The sequence below is a fragment of the Eumetopias jubatus genome, unplaced genomic scaffold (genome assembly GCF_037043125.1).
Source record: "Eumetopias jubatus isolate StellerSeaLion01/CBP00866 unplaced genomic scaffold, mEumJub1_p1.0 scaffold_13, whole genome shotgun sequence".
Lineage (NCBI taxonomy): Eukaryota > Metazoa > Chordata > Mammalia > Carnivora > Otariidae > Eumetopias > Eumetopias jubatus.
The window spans coordinates 88,277,358-88,291,779 of record NW_028274819.1 but is presented as its reverse complement, the minus strand read 5'-3'; the positions used below and the strand labels follow the sequence as shown (position 1 = coordinate 88,291,779).

The 14,422-nt window shown below is 51.8% G+C and overlaps 1 protein-coding gene across 2 annotated transcripts in view; it reads left to right on the top strand.

The window, feature by feature from the left end:
* Positions 1-276: 276 nt before the first annotated feature.
* Positions 277-14,422, top strand: part of ST14 (ST14 transmembrane serine protease matriptase) — a 41,942-nt gene continuing 27,796 nt past the window's right edge. Inside the window, exon 1 of one of the 2 annotated variants that reach the window (XM_028120848.2) lies at positions 277-406. In XM_028120848.2, the coding sequence (XP_027976649.1) occupies positions 326-406 (81 nt within the window). In that variant the 5' untranslated portion in view covers positions 277-325. The remainder of the gene's footprint in view (positions 407-14,422) is intronic. The other variant, XM_028120849.2, reaches the window with a different exon arrangement.

Below are 14,422 nucleotides of genomic sequence, written 5' to 3'. Positions count from 1 at the left end.
CCTGGGAAGGGTGATACGGCGAGGCGGCCGGGCGGCCGGGCGGCGGGGCGGGCCCGGGGAGGCCACACCCTGAAACTACCTGCCCGGGACAGGAAGAGTGAGGGCGAGAGCGACCGCCGGCGGCCGGGACGCCGGGCTGCGACCGGAACTCGGCCCGCCCCGCGCCCCCCGCGGCCCCGCGCCCCCGCGCCCCTCGCGCAGCCCGCGCGCCCCCCTGCGCGGCCGCGCACCCCGCGCCCTCCGCGTCCCCCGCGCCCCGTGGGCGATGGGAGCCAGCCGTCCGCGGGGACCACGCCTCTGAGACTCGCGGCCGGTCACCGGGACCATGAAGAGCAATCGGGCCCGCAAGGGCGGAGGGGGCGCCAAGGACCTCCGCGCGGGACTCAAGTACAGCTCGCGGCCTGAGGTGGGAGAGGGGCGCGGGCTTCGCGCGCGTCGTCGGGGCCCGGGAAGCCACCCCGAGTGGCCGGGAGCTGGGCGATGCGAGCGGGCGCCGAGGGCCCCGGACGCTGCAGCGCCGCGCTTTGTCTTGGCAAAGGGAACCGCTCCATTGCCCATTTGTGGCCCGGGCGCTGGCCGGCCCGACAGGTGGAATTTCCTGTTCGGCGGGTGCCTGGCGGACCTTTGGTACCAGCCCTGCCGCGCGCCAGCCGGCCACGGTGGAGGCGGCAACCCCCAGGTCCTTGGAGACGCCCAATCTCTCCCCCGGCCTTCCTGCCCGCTCAGTCCTTTCCCTGACCCGAAAAAAAGGGCTCCCTCTCGGTCCCTCCATTAACTCTGCGCTATTAGTGCACATCTGGAAAAAGAAGCAGGGAACCAAGGCACGGAGTGGGGTGATTTGGGCCGAGGAAGGGAGGTTTCTAGGGGGCTTTGGACCAGAGCCATCCTTGGCCTCTGCAGGAGTTTGCTTTTTTCATTCCCCGTCAGAAGGCATTTTGTGACCTTTGTAGAGAGCTACTGGGAGACCAGAGCTAAGGTGGTGCTAAGGTGCTAAGGACTTCAGGGTTGGGGTTGCCTGGGCTCCTGGAAGAGGGGATGGAGCTCTTTGGGAAGGTGATTCTCTGGGAAAAGATGTGAGAACATGTGTCTTGAGCCTTTTGGAAGCTCCCAAAGCCTGCAGCTCTTGTTTGACAGACAAAACAATGAGAGACCTCTTGAAAGATCTCAAGGACGTTAAACCTTAATGCAAAGAGTTGGGGATGGGTTGTTCCTTTATTGAAGGACACACCTAGGTGGCGGCATCCAGGCGGGACTAGCAACCAGGCCTCTACCTCTGTCTAGCTGGGACCCCGGGTTCCCAAAATGCGGGTAAACTCCAGCTCACAGCAGATGCTGAGTGGGCGCTGAGAGGCAGGGGCTGTTTTGGGAGGGAGCTTTCCCCTCTGCAAATGATGGGGGGCTCTGCTGCACCACTGGCTCTTACTTTCTCTCCTGTCCTGGTCCAGGAACATCTGCTGCCCCACATTGTGGCCATTGCTCCAAGTCAGGCCACATTTTGGCGCTCTCTGAAATCAATTCCTTTTCTTCAAGGGGGGGGGCTGGTGACTTAGGGAGTTTGCAGAAGACCAGATCCTGGGGCTGCTGTGGTTAGCCAGACCCCAAATAGTCACCGAGGCTGGGTTACTCTTGTTTTCTCCACCCTGCGTGGAAGGAAGCACGGACAGGGCAGCCAGCCTGGAGGCTTGGGATTGGGTTCCTGCTGAGCCGCCCCGCTTGAGGCTGCCGGTTCACCCCATGTATGCCTTTTATCTTCCCTTCTGTAACTGCCATGTTTATGAATCCCTGAGAATTGCCTGCTGGGCCTCTAGCCTCCTGCCTCCTCAGCAGAGGGCCTGCTGTTTGGTATTTGTTATTTCAGGGCTGTTTTTTCCCCTCAACTTCCCTTTCTGGGATCCGTCTTGTCTGTGCTGCCCCTCCGCCCACACTCCCTCCTGACGAGGGGCCAGGCCTGGGGCTCATCTCCACACTCCTCTCAGAATTCCCGACAGCTGGCTTTCTCTTGTCACCTGCAAGCCCTTGCTTATTTTTCCCTTTGGTCCCTGCTGGTTTTCTCATCTTCTGTGAAGCTCACACGTTCTCTCTTCCATTGGGTTCTCCCCTCCACCTCTGATTCTGCGATTTTCCTTCACATAGATCACTCTGTCATGTTATTTCTCCTGCCAAACTCCATTGAACCAATTCTGTACCTGATCCCAGGCCAGGAATTTTGGAGGAAGGGTTCTCAAAGACAAATAAGATGTGATTGCTTCCATTAAGGAAATCACAGTCCTGAGAGCCATGCTTAGAGACATGTGCAAAAATTAGATGTGATGCAGTGTGTCCTGAAGAAAGTAGCCGACTATGCCCAAAGCTCGTTTCCATTTCCCAGGAAGTCTTCAGATATTCCTTCCCATCCCATGCCTTAGCAGAAATCTCATTCCCCGGATCACCTTGCAGTGTTTGCAGTCAGGGTCTGCAGGCTCGGCCTTGACCTGTTCCCTGATCAGCAGGTGCAGCTGCTGCCCCTGGTTTTGCCCTGGGTGTCAGCAGAGCCTGGCTGGGTCATGCTGAGCCCCGCAGGGGGACTGTTGCTTTCAAGTGCCATGTTCTGGCTACTTCCATTCCTGCATGGATGGAGAAAGGTCCTGTCTGGAGGTTCTTGTGTATGGCTGCATCCTTCCCAAGGCTGATGACTCTAGCCCTTGCCCCACCCCAAGCTGTTCCCATCAAGCAGGAAGTGGCCATCTCAGTGTCCCTACTGTCCCCAGGGCCCTGACGTACACATTGTGTCTGGGGATTGTGTGAACCCTCCCTCCATGATAGCAGGTGTGCAGAGGCCAATTATTATGGCCAGCAATGAGAACTGGAAAGCCTGCCTCACTGAGTGTCTGGGCCCTTGTTGAATATTTGCTGGATCCATTGGTGCCTTCTCAAGTCAGGAGTGCCCTGGGTGGGACTCAGTATCCCCTAGGCATGTGGAGACCAGGACTGGGAAATCAAGTGTGGGGGCTAGGCTGTACAGCTGCGGCTTTTCATAGCGTCATCTCTTTGTGAACTGTTCACACATTCACTCATCCATGTAACAGATATTTATTAGATACCCACTGACAGCAAGTGCCAGGTACTGAACAATAATGCTGAGACAGACCCCAGTCAGGGACCCCCTGCCTGCAGGGAACATCCAGTATGTGTGGGATACAGGGAATTAAGTTCTGTGTGTATGGTAAGTACTAGATTCCAGAGAAGCCCGGGGTGGGTCACGTAGGAGGCATCCACCCCAGGCCCAAAGGGTCAGGGTAGGGGAACTGGGGCATGCGGCCATCTGTGATGTGGTGCCGGAGCGTCCAACATGATGGAGCCAAGACCTGGTGCCTCCACTTTCCTGGCAGGTGATCTCAGAGGTGTTACCTAATGTCTCTGAGCCTCAGTTTCTGTGACTATAAAATGAGGATGACGTGTGTTACAGATTTGTTGCAAGGATTAAAAGGGATACTTTACATCACAGCCCTTTGTAAGTTGCAGGGTGGTGTACACATGGCACAGGTTGGATTTCTGAGTTGGAAAAGGCTTAGTGACCAAGAGGAAGGTGCTGTCGTATTGGTAGCAGGCTTGTGCAGAGGCCAAGAACCCGGGCCGGTGCTGGGGCACTGGCCTCCCAGAACGGCCGGCCTGCCCTGCTGAACACAGGAACTATCTTAGAGGAGTTGTGGGAAATGAGAGCACCCTTTATGCAGCTTCTGTGGGAAAGATCCTTCTACAGGAAGGAAATGTGAGCTCACGACCACTGTAACTGACTCCTCCTTCCCCTCTTCCTCCTGCCCCCCCCCCCACAACACAAAACTTTAAAACAACTTCCTTCTTTCCGGGTTCTCTTGAGTGCGTGCCGGGCTCTCTCAGAGGCCCCTGTGCTGGGAAGGTGTGTGCAGGGGGTGAGGGGAGAGCCAGGAGGGTGGGCGATGGGAAACTGGGATGGTTTGCCTCCCAGGTATTGTGAATGAACAGGGAGCCTACATACTCCAGGGGGCCTCCCTGCACCTTGGTCCCGGAAAGACCTGGACCTTCATGGCTTCATTTGGAAGATGGGGAAACTGAGGCAGAGAAGACAACCCTAGCTTAGTCGCTGCCCAAGTCAGAAGCCTGGGACGTCTAAACCAGTGGGACTCTCCGTGGTGCCAGGGGTGGGGTGGTCTGCCCAGAGCTGGCTTGTTGGTGGGGCACCACATCATCACAGCCTCCCCCACCTGGGCCTCTCACTTGCACCCCCAGGGGGTGTGGCTGCCTGCATTGTGGCCGTGGCCGTGGACAGTGGCCGATGTGGTGCTGGAGTTCCCCTGGTGTCAGTTCCTTCTCTGGCCTCTGGTCCTGCCCAGACTGTTGGCTCATGTCTCTCCTAAGAGAGAAAGTCTGTTCGTAGAAGAAAGTGTGACCCAGCCCCCTCAGCCCAGGGCCTAAACGTGTTGCTTCTGACATTGTATGTATGCTGCTGGAGTGTTTAGATCATTGCTAGCATTTGGTGAGCATAGACCATGTATTATATACCTCTTAGTATTATTATTACCCCTTCATAGGTGGGGAAAGTGGAGCACAGAGAGGCTAAGTAACTTGCCTAAGGTCACAGAGTGAAACACTAGTGGGATTGGAATCTGAAACCCGGCTCTGTCTGCTGTACTCGGCCTACTGGAGTGTCAGACAGTGCGCTCGGGACTGGATGGATTACTAAGGGTGAGGATTAGTTTGATTTGGGTAGAAACAGGATTTCTCTTCTTAGGATGTTGCTGAGATGCTGGCGGCTTACCATAATTATAATGGCCAATTCGCAGATGGGAATGGGAATTTCTGGGCTTCTCTGAGAATTCTCACTCAGGTGGGCTGTGGTGAGAAGGTGTTTGGGGTTTATTCAGAGTTCTCAGATAGTAATTGCCTCTTTCTCTTTGTTAAGAACTTTTCCAGAAGCAAGTCTCTACTAAAATTTCTGTCTTGGAATCTCATATTTTCTGAATTTGCTTATTCTATCCAGGCTTAGCAACAGAATCCTTAGATTCCTTGGGACAGTTGGCAAACTGGTCAAAATCTTGGATCCTTTGTTTCTCTGACTCGGTGATGTTAGTGAAAAGGTAGAGCGGACTATGATTACAACCATTTCTACCCATCAGTCAGTATGTGTATTTCAGTTCATCATGTCTCTCTCTTCTCACAGCAACTAAGGGAAAAAAAAGCCCGGTTTACAGATGAGAATACTGAGGCTCCAAAATTTGCATATAGCCCAAAGGCAATTAGAGGTATACCAGGGTTCAAACCTAGATCTGTGTGTCTTCAAAGCCTAGATCTTAACCGCAAAGCCATTATACAGTTGTATTCCAAGGATGATGGTGATTGATGCATATCCCCAGCAAAGTACTGGAACACATCATTAAACAGAGTGGTGAGCATCAGGCGCCAACACGAGTCCACAAAAACCCCTCACACCAAACTCGTCTGGTTTCCCCTTTTGATGAGGTTACTCATCTGGTAGACCAGGAGACTGGCTGGAGATGTGATTTCAGCAAGGCTTTGAACAAAATGTAGCTTTATTTATTATACACATGATTATGATCACAAAGGCAGTTTTAAAATGAAAAAGGCAAAGATTCACCTACCCAAGCCAACAGATCGGGTTGTTTACATTTTTCATGCCTCCTTACCTGCCTTACCAAATGCATATGTTTTATCGAGTTCCTTGTTGCGGAGACAGTTTGTGTCCTGGGGAATTTCTCTACCAGCCTTCTATCTGCTTGGCGTGGTGGAGGCCCAGGGGCTAGAAGACAGGGAGAGTGAGGTCTGGTTCAGGTCTGACAACGAATGTGCCCAAGAGGGTCCATTCGCGGACAAGTCACTCTATGCCGTGGCCTGGGGGTTGCTTCTGCGTAGTTCCTGGGTTCTGGGCCATTTCTTGTTTACTAACAATTCTCATGAAGTCTTGGAGAATTTGCTTATCAGCTCTGTAGATGACAGCCTCCTGGGAGGGAAAGGCTATTTCTTGTTTACTAACAATTCTCATGAAGTCTTGGAGTATTTGCTTATCAGCTCTGTAGATGACAGCCTCCAGGGAGGGAAAGGCCCAATACCTCTGCTTACTTAATTCTGAGTCAGAAGGACCTGGACGGCCTGCATGGTGGGGTGTCAGGGATTGTGTCCATCTGCCTTCTGAGTAAATGCTGTGCTTTAGTGCACCACCCTAACACTGGAAACCAAAACCACCTCCCTCCCACGGTTGGGATATGAGGAGGAGACTGAGAAGGAACAAGCTGGACACCACAGTAGAGCCAATATTTTGAGTCAACGGCAAGCTCAGTAGAAGCCAGGCATGTTCTGTGGCTCCCTAAAATGTAAAGGAAATTCCTCCTTCCCCGTATTTTTATTTGGTTAGACCCTTTAAAATTATTATTAAAAAGACCAAGATATACATATTTAAAGAAAATTTGGATAACTCAGATAAATAAAAAGAATTGAGAAATGGGGGAAAGTGCCCTGGAAAGGCATTTTTATAATTTGATATTGCCTATGCACTTTTTCTAAAAGAAAAAAGTTGCTTTTTTTCTGAATACAAAAGTTAGGAAGGTTTTTTTGTTTGTTTGTTTGTATCAAGCAATATAGAAATACGCAAAGTAGAAAGCAAAATTCCTCTGAAATTCTTTCCCCTGGGTTTTATAACCCCTATAAATAATTTGGCTTGTATTTTCCCACAGTCTCTTTTTAAAAAAATGATTGTATTTATTTATTTATTTGAGAGAGAGGGAGAGTGCGAGCCTGAGCAGGGGGAGGGGCAGAGGGAGAGAGAGAAGCAGACTCCCCACTGAGCAGGGGGCCTGATGCGGGGTTCGATTTCAGGGCCCTGCGATCATGACCTGAGCCGAAGGCAGGCGCTTAACTGACTGAGCCACCCAGGCGCCCCTGGGTGAAACATTTATTAACTGTGTTAACCCATGCTGGGATTGTGGAACAAGACAGCCTGTTTCTCCTATCTTTAAAGAGCAGGTGGTTGACCTTGAGACCGTGAGAGGCTGGGACTGGGGGGGGTGCTTGGGGTGCTAGGGAACACTTGGGAAGTCACCTGACTAAAACAGAGGGAGAGGGGCCCTCCTTGGGAGACACCAGAGTTGAGTTTAGAGGGACGGGAAGTGCTTATATACTTTTTGATTGTCTTTTTTTCATTTAACATCGTTTCTTAGAGTTTTTCATGGTATTACCTACCCTTTGAAAATCCATTTTTGATTGCTGCGTAAGCTTTCATAAAGTGGATATATCATTGTTTATTATTATTTATTTTTATTCTTTTTATGTGCTAATTGAATGCATTATTGGACGATTAATGGAGATAGAGCCCTCCGGAAGAGGGAGGTAATTGACAAACAGCCCCTGTGGAGACCACGCTGGTCCGTGTTTGAATTATGCTGTTGAATTCTGGGCACCATGTCTTCATGGGAACATTGCTACCTGTGAGGTTGTAGATGGCCAGAGGTTTAGAAAACACATCGTTTGAATCATCGAGGGGAACGTGTTTAGCCAGATCAAGAGCAGACTCAGAGCATGACTGCCGACTTGGAGTCTTTCAGGAGCTGTCCAGAGCGGAAGCTATCTGGCCAGTTCTATTGTAATGCTAATGTACAGGAGTTATTGTGATGCTGATCACATTGGTGTGACGGAGAGCTTCCTAAGATTGGTAAGAAAGGAAAATATTATCATCCTTCCCCACTCTCCCCCCCCCCCCGGGGGCACCCCCTGTCCAAAGAATGGCCCGGGGAGGATGGGAGATGAGATGGTGTCTACAGTCTGTCCCAGCTCTAAGAATGTGATTCCAAGGACACACTTCGCGGTTTTCACCTCTTTCCTGTCCTTCTGCTTGCACCACAGGGATTCTGGCTCCCTAGAGTGTGGACTTGGGCCTCCAGGCGCCTTCCCCGCAGGGCCGTGCTTTCCTGTTATCCAGGCCTATCCAGGCTTCTCATTCCCACTGACCCCTTGGTTTATTGCTCTATAAACGTGCCTGAGCAGAGGCTTTGGGAATGTAGTCAGTTCCAGGAAGCAAGGTGGGCTTGGGGCTTTCCCACTAACTTCTGCATATTCCTGGGTCCACTCAGGCAGCTGTTAGAAAGGGTTAACGGAAAAGCTGTTAACACAGACCGGGGTGCCTGTGTGGAATACTTTTTAGCAATAGAAAGAACCAGCTCTTGGTGCCTGCGATGACTCAAATGATTCTCCAGGGAAATTTGCTGAGTGAAAGAAGCCAGTAATCTTAAAAGATTATATGCGGGATGATTCATTATGTAACATTTTTGAAAGGACGGTTTTAGAATAGGAGGATAGACCAGCGGGGAGGTGGGCGTGGCTACCGAAGGGCGGTGGCTGTAGTACCCTACGCCCGTAATCAGTTATGTGATCAGTTGCCTGGACCTTAATACTCACACACACTGATGAGTACGAGTAAAATGAGAAACCTACATCAGTGGGTTATATCGGTGTTGTGGTATAATAGTACAATTTTACAAACGTTGGGGGAAATGGGGCAGAGTGTACAAGGGATGTCTTCCTGTGTTATGTCTTATAACTGCACGTGAACCTAGTTCTCTCAATAAAAAAAATGCGGTAAATGAAAAAAGCACTAGCCTGTGAAGTCAGAATGTGGGTTCAGTGAGAAGTAGAGGAAAAGAATGAAAAGAGTTGCATGGCCCTGCCCTCACCTCTTGGCTCTCTCGTTTCACTTCGGGTGTACTCTCTGGTTGTGCTGCTGCCAGCAGATCCACCAGCCCCCTGAATCCCGGACATGGGGCGGGGGGGGGGTGGCAGGAGAGGCGAGGGGCGGGCAGAGGATCTCAGGAGATTAAGGACCCCGCGCCCTGGCATACGGGAGGAGGATGAGAGCCTGGGGTAGGGCAGGGGCTGCTTGTGGTGCTCACTGCCACCTGATCTGGTAGCAGAGATTGAATTACAAAAGAGGTTGTGTCCTGGGGGGAACATTTAATTGAAGACTTGGAGAGGGAGAGGCTGGGAGAGTCCATATTTAGGTGGGGCTGCCCAAAGCAGGTGGCCAGGCCAGGTGTGACACCAGAGAGCTTGGGAGGCTGTCAACAAGAACCCTGGGGTGTAGACTGACGATTCTGTCCCCTTCCAGGTAGATGAAGGTACCTTGGGATATGAGTCTGGAAACTCTCCTGGGCCCTGGCACCTGGGAGATTCCCATCTTGCCCTGGGTAGGCTACCCAAGTGTGGCTAGGGAAAAAGAGGTCCCTCATTCAATCAACCAACCAATCAGGTGCTACCTCTGGGCAAGGTCATGGAGGGGGTTGGGGAGAGAAGCAGTATGAAGAAGAAACGGGGGTACCCTGACCCCCTAGGACTGCCTGGTCTTAGCATGGCAGTGGAATATCACTGATGCCAAGTGGCTGGTACGGGTCATAAGGGAGGTGAGGTTCCAAGAGAAAGTTCTGTAGGTGAAGGTGGTCCATGCAGGTTTTCTGGAGGGGCAGAGCCTTGGGCTGTGTTTTCAAGGGCAGGTGGGTTTGGTAGGTGGTGAGGAGAGCAGAGCCATTCTGAGTGGGCAGGATGGGGGCAGCATCCCAGCTCCTTACAGGTGTGGGGGGCTTCCTGGCTGGGGGCAAAGTCAGAGGTGGGGGGAGTCAACACCCCTAGACCAGTGTTGAAGGGCTGAAATGCATATATAGCGTTGGGCCAGCCCTCTCACCTCTTGGGCCCCAGACACGGGTTCTGTCGTAGGTGGAGTTTTGCAGAGTGTTCTTTAAGGTGGTTCCTCTCTGCACTTCAGTGTGCTTGTCTGTACACTGGGGGAGAAGGGATGATAGCTGAACCCCTCGAGAACACCGGCTTTGGAATCTGGAATTCCGCCCTGCCACTTTTTAGCTGTCTGGGGTTTTGATGTTACCCTCCTTTATGCATTTCCTCATCTGGAAATGAAACCTACTCTAGGAATTAGAGATAATTTGTATTTAAAATCCCTAACGGAGCACAAAGATACACAGAAATCATGAATATGTTTGTGGTGGCCTCTCCATCCCTCCCGGAGCTGTGAGGCACGTGGACGAAGGGGGTGAGGGCCCTGGCAACTATCAGGGCATCCCCAGAGCCTCTGTGGGCTTTGACCCCTTTCCTGTAGCCCCCAGGGAGGCTTTGGGTTAGGCATCGTCTAACTCCGTGGCTTGGAAACCTGTCACAGACCTTGAAGGCAATGTTTCAAGGAATAGTCTGGATACCCTCTGGGTCCTGAGGCTACTTGAACCAGTCTGTTTATTATTTTATTATTTTGAGGTTCTGCAAACAATTGCATTCGAAATGGATTTTTAAAAAGATTTATTTACTTGAGAGGGGGAGGAAAGGGCAGAGGGAGAGGGAGAATCTCCAAGCTGACTCCCTGCTGAATGCAGAGCCCGATGTGGGGCTTGATCCCAGGACTCCTGAGATCATGACCTGAGCCAAAATCAGGAGTCACCCACTCAACCGACTGAGCTACCCAGGCGCCCCTGAAATGGATTTTAATGTTTTAAAAAATATTTTGGAAATGACCGGAAACTTGACATGTAGACCGAGGCCTAGAATATAAGTAGATGGCAGACTTGATGGCTTTGCTAGGTGAGTCGCCTCTGGGCTGTGAGCGGGTGCAGAGGTCCCTAGGAGGGCTCCCTTCTCTGCCCCAGGCCAGTCCCCGCCTTCCTCAGAGGGCAGGATGGGAGGGGTGGGTGCTGGGAAGGGAGCACAAGGCCTTCCTGGTGCTTTTGGTCAGGGGCAAGTGACAAGAGGGCAGGGGACACGGGCTACCTTTGAGGCTGCACGGTTGTTTTGTTTGTTTCATTGTAATATTTGAACTTGAACTCTGGCTGTTCGACGAGACCAGAGGGAGGGATGGGCCTTGGTCAATTTAGGCAGGTTGATGGACTGTGGGTGGAGAAATGAGAATCGAAGGACGATAGTAGGGAGGCCTCTGTCATTAGCAGGAATCAGCTAATTATGTTTTACAACACCTCTACTTAGAAGGCTGGAAGGGGTTATTAACCCACTTTTTCGAGGGGGAAAACTGAGGCACAGTGAGAAATATTTTCCCCAGTGGCTCAGGGTTCTCAGGCCCGACCCCTCATCCAGGTGATGACCAACCCAACCCCTCAAAAAGGAAAGAAGGAATTTGGATCTGTGGGTCTGTTTTCTATTCCCTTGTGGGGTCTTGCTGTGGGGGTGTGTGGCCCCGACCCGTGGCTGTGTGGGCAGGGTCTGGCGAGGGGACACGGCGGGACACCTGAAGCAACCAGATACTGGCCGTGAGAGCACTATGGGGTCTCAGTGCAGACAGAGCGCCCACGGTGGCTGAGTCAGGCCCCAGGGGACTTTCCTTCCTGCTCCGACCAAGTGAGCAGAGTTGTGATTTACTTCCTTCAGGTAGAAACTGTTGGCTGTGGGTCAGCTTTTTGCTCCCCTAGATGGTCACAGATCCACAGGTAATTCTGGATCCTCCTTGGGGCCCCAAAGCCTCACCTGTTTCCCAGCAGCTGCTTCTGGTGTGTCAGCTGAGGACAGGGACGGGTCAAAGGGCAAGGGTGAGAGGGTTGGGCACCAAAAAGGGTTTAGGGATTTCACCGCCTGCTGACCAGGCCTCAGCTGGGAGTGCGCCTCTCTGAGGAGCTCTGGTGGCAGCCTCAGCGACTTCGGGGTGACGCTGATCCCCTATTCCGGGACCCTCTTGTGGGAGGATCCCAGGGCAAGAAGCAAAGCGCAGCCCGTATAGCAGGTTCCTCACATGCAGGTGGTTGTTTAAAATGGGGCGGGTGAGACTCAACCTCGCAGGCTCCTCACAGCAATGGGAAGTGGGTGAGCCAGGCAGGCAGCCTCTGGAAGATGGCAGGCAGCCTTTCTTGAACTGTCAGGTTCCTAAGAATCACCTGGGGGTCTTGTTAAACTTCCAGATGCCAGAGCCCTGCCCCTGACCTCCTGTATCAGAATCTCCAGGGAGAGGGGCTTGGGAATCTGGATGCCGGGCAAGCACTGTGTTTGCTTTATTTTATTCTTTTATGATTTTTCATGACCTGACAAGCCTGGGAAATGCTGAAGTGGTATGATCATGGGAACTGGAGCCTCATGTGGGTTTCTTGAGACTCCTAGCTTCTGTGGGATCGATTGCCTCAGCGTGGTTGAGTGGGTGGAGGATTTCAGTGTGGGTTTTCTTTCCCCTCTCATTTGTCCCCTCTGTCCCCCCCCCCCCCCCCGTGCTGAACAAATCAAGTGTCCTCTCTGTGCTGGTCACTGGGGAGTCTCTGCCTTCGGGGAGCCTGTGCATGGGCTGGCTGTTCTCTGTCCACAGCAGCTGAGTTTGGAGAGAGCCCAGCTACGTAGGGACCCACCTCCCTTCCTAATCAGCAACTGGAAAAAGAGGCCTTTCTCCAGGGTCACCTCTGGTGGGTCAGTTCTGTGCATGTCTGTGCTCAGTATCGCCCAGGATGACCAATACAGCGCTCGTGTTCGGAGGTCATTCTTTGCCCTGTTGTGTCAGGTAACTTTGAGCCATGCTGTATTTCTGGGGAATTTGGCCAGGATTAGACTCGAACCGGCATCAGGGGGGTGGCCCCGGGGAGTTACGCTGGCTTTGTCTTGCTCCTTGCAAAAGAGGGCTTTTTCGAGTGCTACAGAATACCTCCTCACCTTGGAAAACCATTGCAGAGGCTCCGACTATTGTCCTTTCCTGCTTGAACAATCTGAGGGATGTTTGCATGACCGTGCTGTGTGGTGGATGGTGGAATTGGGACCCATCTCATCTGGTGGTGGGTACACTAGCCACCAAAGCTGGAGGCGAAGAGCATCTGCCACAAGTCGGCAACAGAGCTGATGGTGTCACATGAAGCCAGCCACCCTTGTCCTCATCTCAGGCCGGAGCAAAACACCTGTGTCTCCCGCCAGTGACATCACCTCTGCCCCTTGATCTTGACCTTCAGCAGCAGAAGCAGATTACCAGTTGTTGTGTGATGTCATCCCAAGACTCTGAGTGACTTCTTTAGTGTTTAGTTTCATACCCTGCCTTCCCATCAGGTCCCACCCAGCTGTAGCCAAATGAGGAACAATCTTCAAAAAAACAAACAAACAAAAAAAGTCTAGCGTGAAGATTAATTTTTTTCCCCCATCCGTTCTGATTGAAATCTTGTGTAGATTTTTGGTTAGTTGGTGTTATTTTTGCTGTTTACAAATGTACACACTTACCAGTTGCCTTTTCTCTAGTGAGGAGCACATTCTGAGCTACAATGGCAGGTTCTGGCTTTGGATTTGCTGGTCCCTGGAGCCCGTGAGAGGGTGGGTCCTGGAGAGTTGGAGCTGGTGACAGGGAACCTGGGAGAAGATTCCTTTCAAAGTGGAAGGATTTTTTTTTTTTTTTTTTTTTTTTGGTTGACTTGGACACCAGGTTTTGTTTGCTTAGCATTTAGCTTTCAGGTCTGGTGAGTTTTTTACTTGATGGGAGTCCGGTGACTGCAAGAGTCTTTCTTATATCATCACATACCTTCTCTAAGTCAATTTCTTTTGGACAGTCCCTGGATTTCTGGACTGTACCTCCTGTTTCCCTCCAGGAAGTTGGACGGAAATGGTGGTAATTTGATCTTGTCCCTGCAGCCTGTCCCTTGGGTTCTACCCCTTCAATCCTCCTGGTTTTCAGTGTGTGTGTACTCCAAGCCCTTTATATGCATCTGTCCTTTGGGAAGTCATTCCTTGCTCTCTTGTCTGAGCTGGCCTTGAGCCATCCTGTGTTTCTGGGGACTCTGGCCGTGATCTAACTTGAGCTGGCCAGTGGGAACTGGCCACAAGAGCTTTGTAGCTTCTATCTCTATTCATGATAAGCAAGCACCTGGCTTCACAGCACTGAGATTTTATGTGCACCTGCTGATGTGTTTACTTTTATGAAAGAGAGAAAGAAGAGGCAGAAGCAGGGACTGGCATACTTTGTCTCCCGTTGGCTTTATGGCCCTGCAGAGAGATTGGTATGTGCAGGGAGATGGTTATGTATGCAGTGGAGATCTAGTGGATGGGAGCTCCCTGTCCCCCCCTCCTCTGGAGGCGGATGGATCATGTGCGGGCCTGAAACCCCACGTGGGGTTGGAAGGACATGGCTCTTGTCTCGGCTTTGCTGCTTTCTGACCTCACTGCCTTTGTGACTTTGGACAGGTCACTCCCTCTCTGTCAGCCTCAGTTTCCTTATCAATAAAGTGACTAGGTTAGGCAAGATGATCTCTAATATGCCTAAGAATGGAGCTGAGAGTAGGGTTATAAAAGGAAACAGTCTAGTTACTGATTAAACAGCATGTCTGGGCAGAGTGGAGCCCCAGAATTCACACAGTAGGGACAACCAAGGCCCTGCCATTGAGCCAGTCCCAAAGCTGACAGTTTTGCTGTATAGCAAGGCTGGGGGTGGCCCCTGGGGTCCACT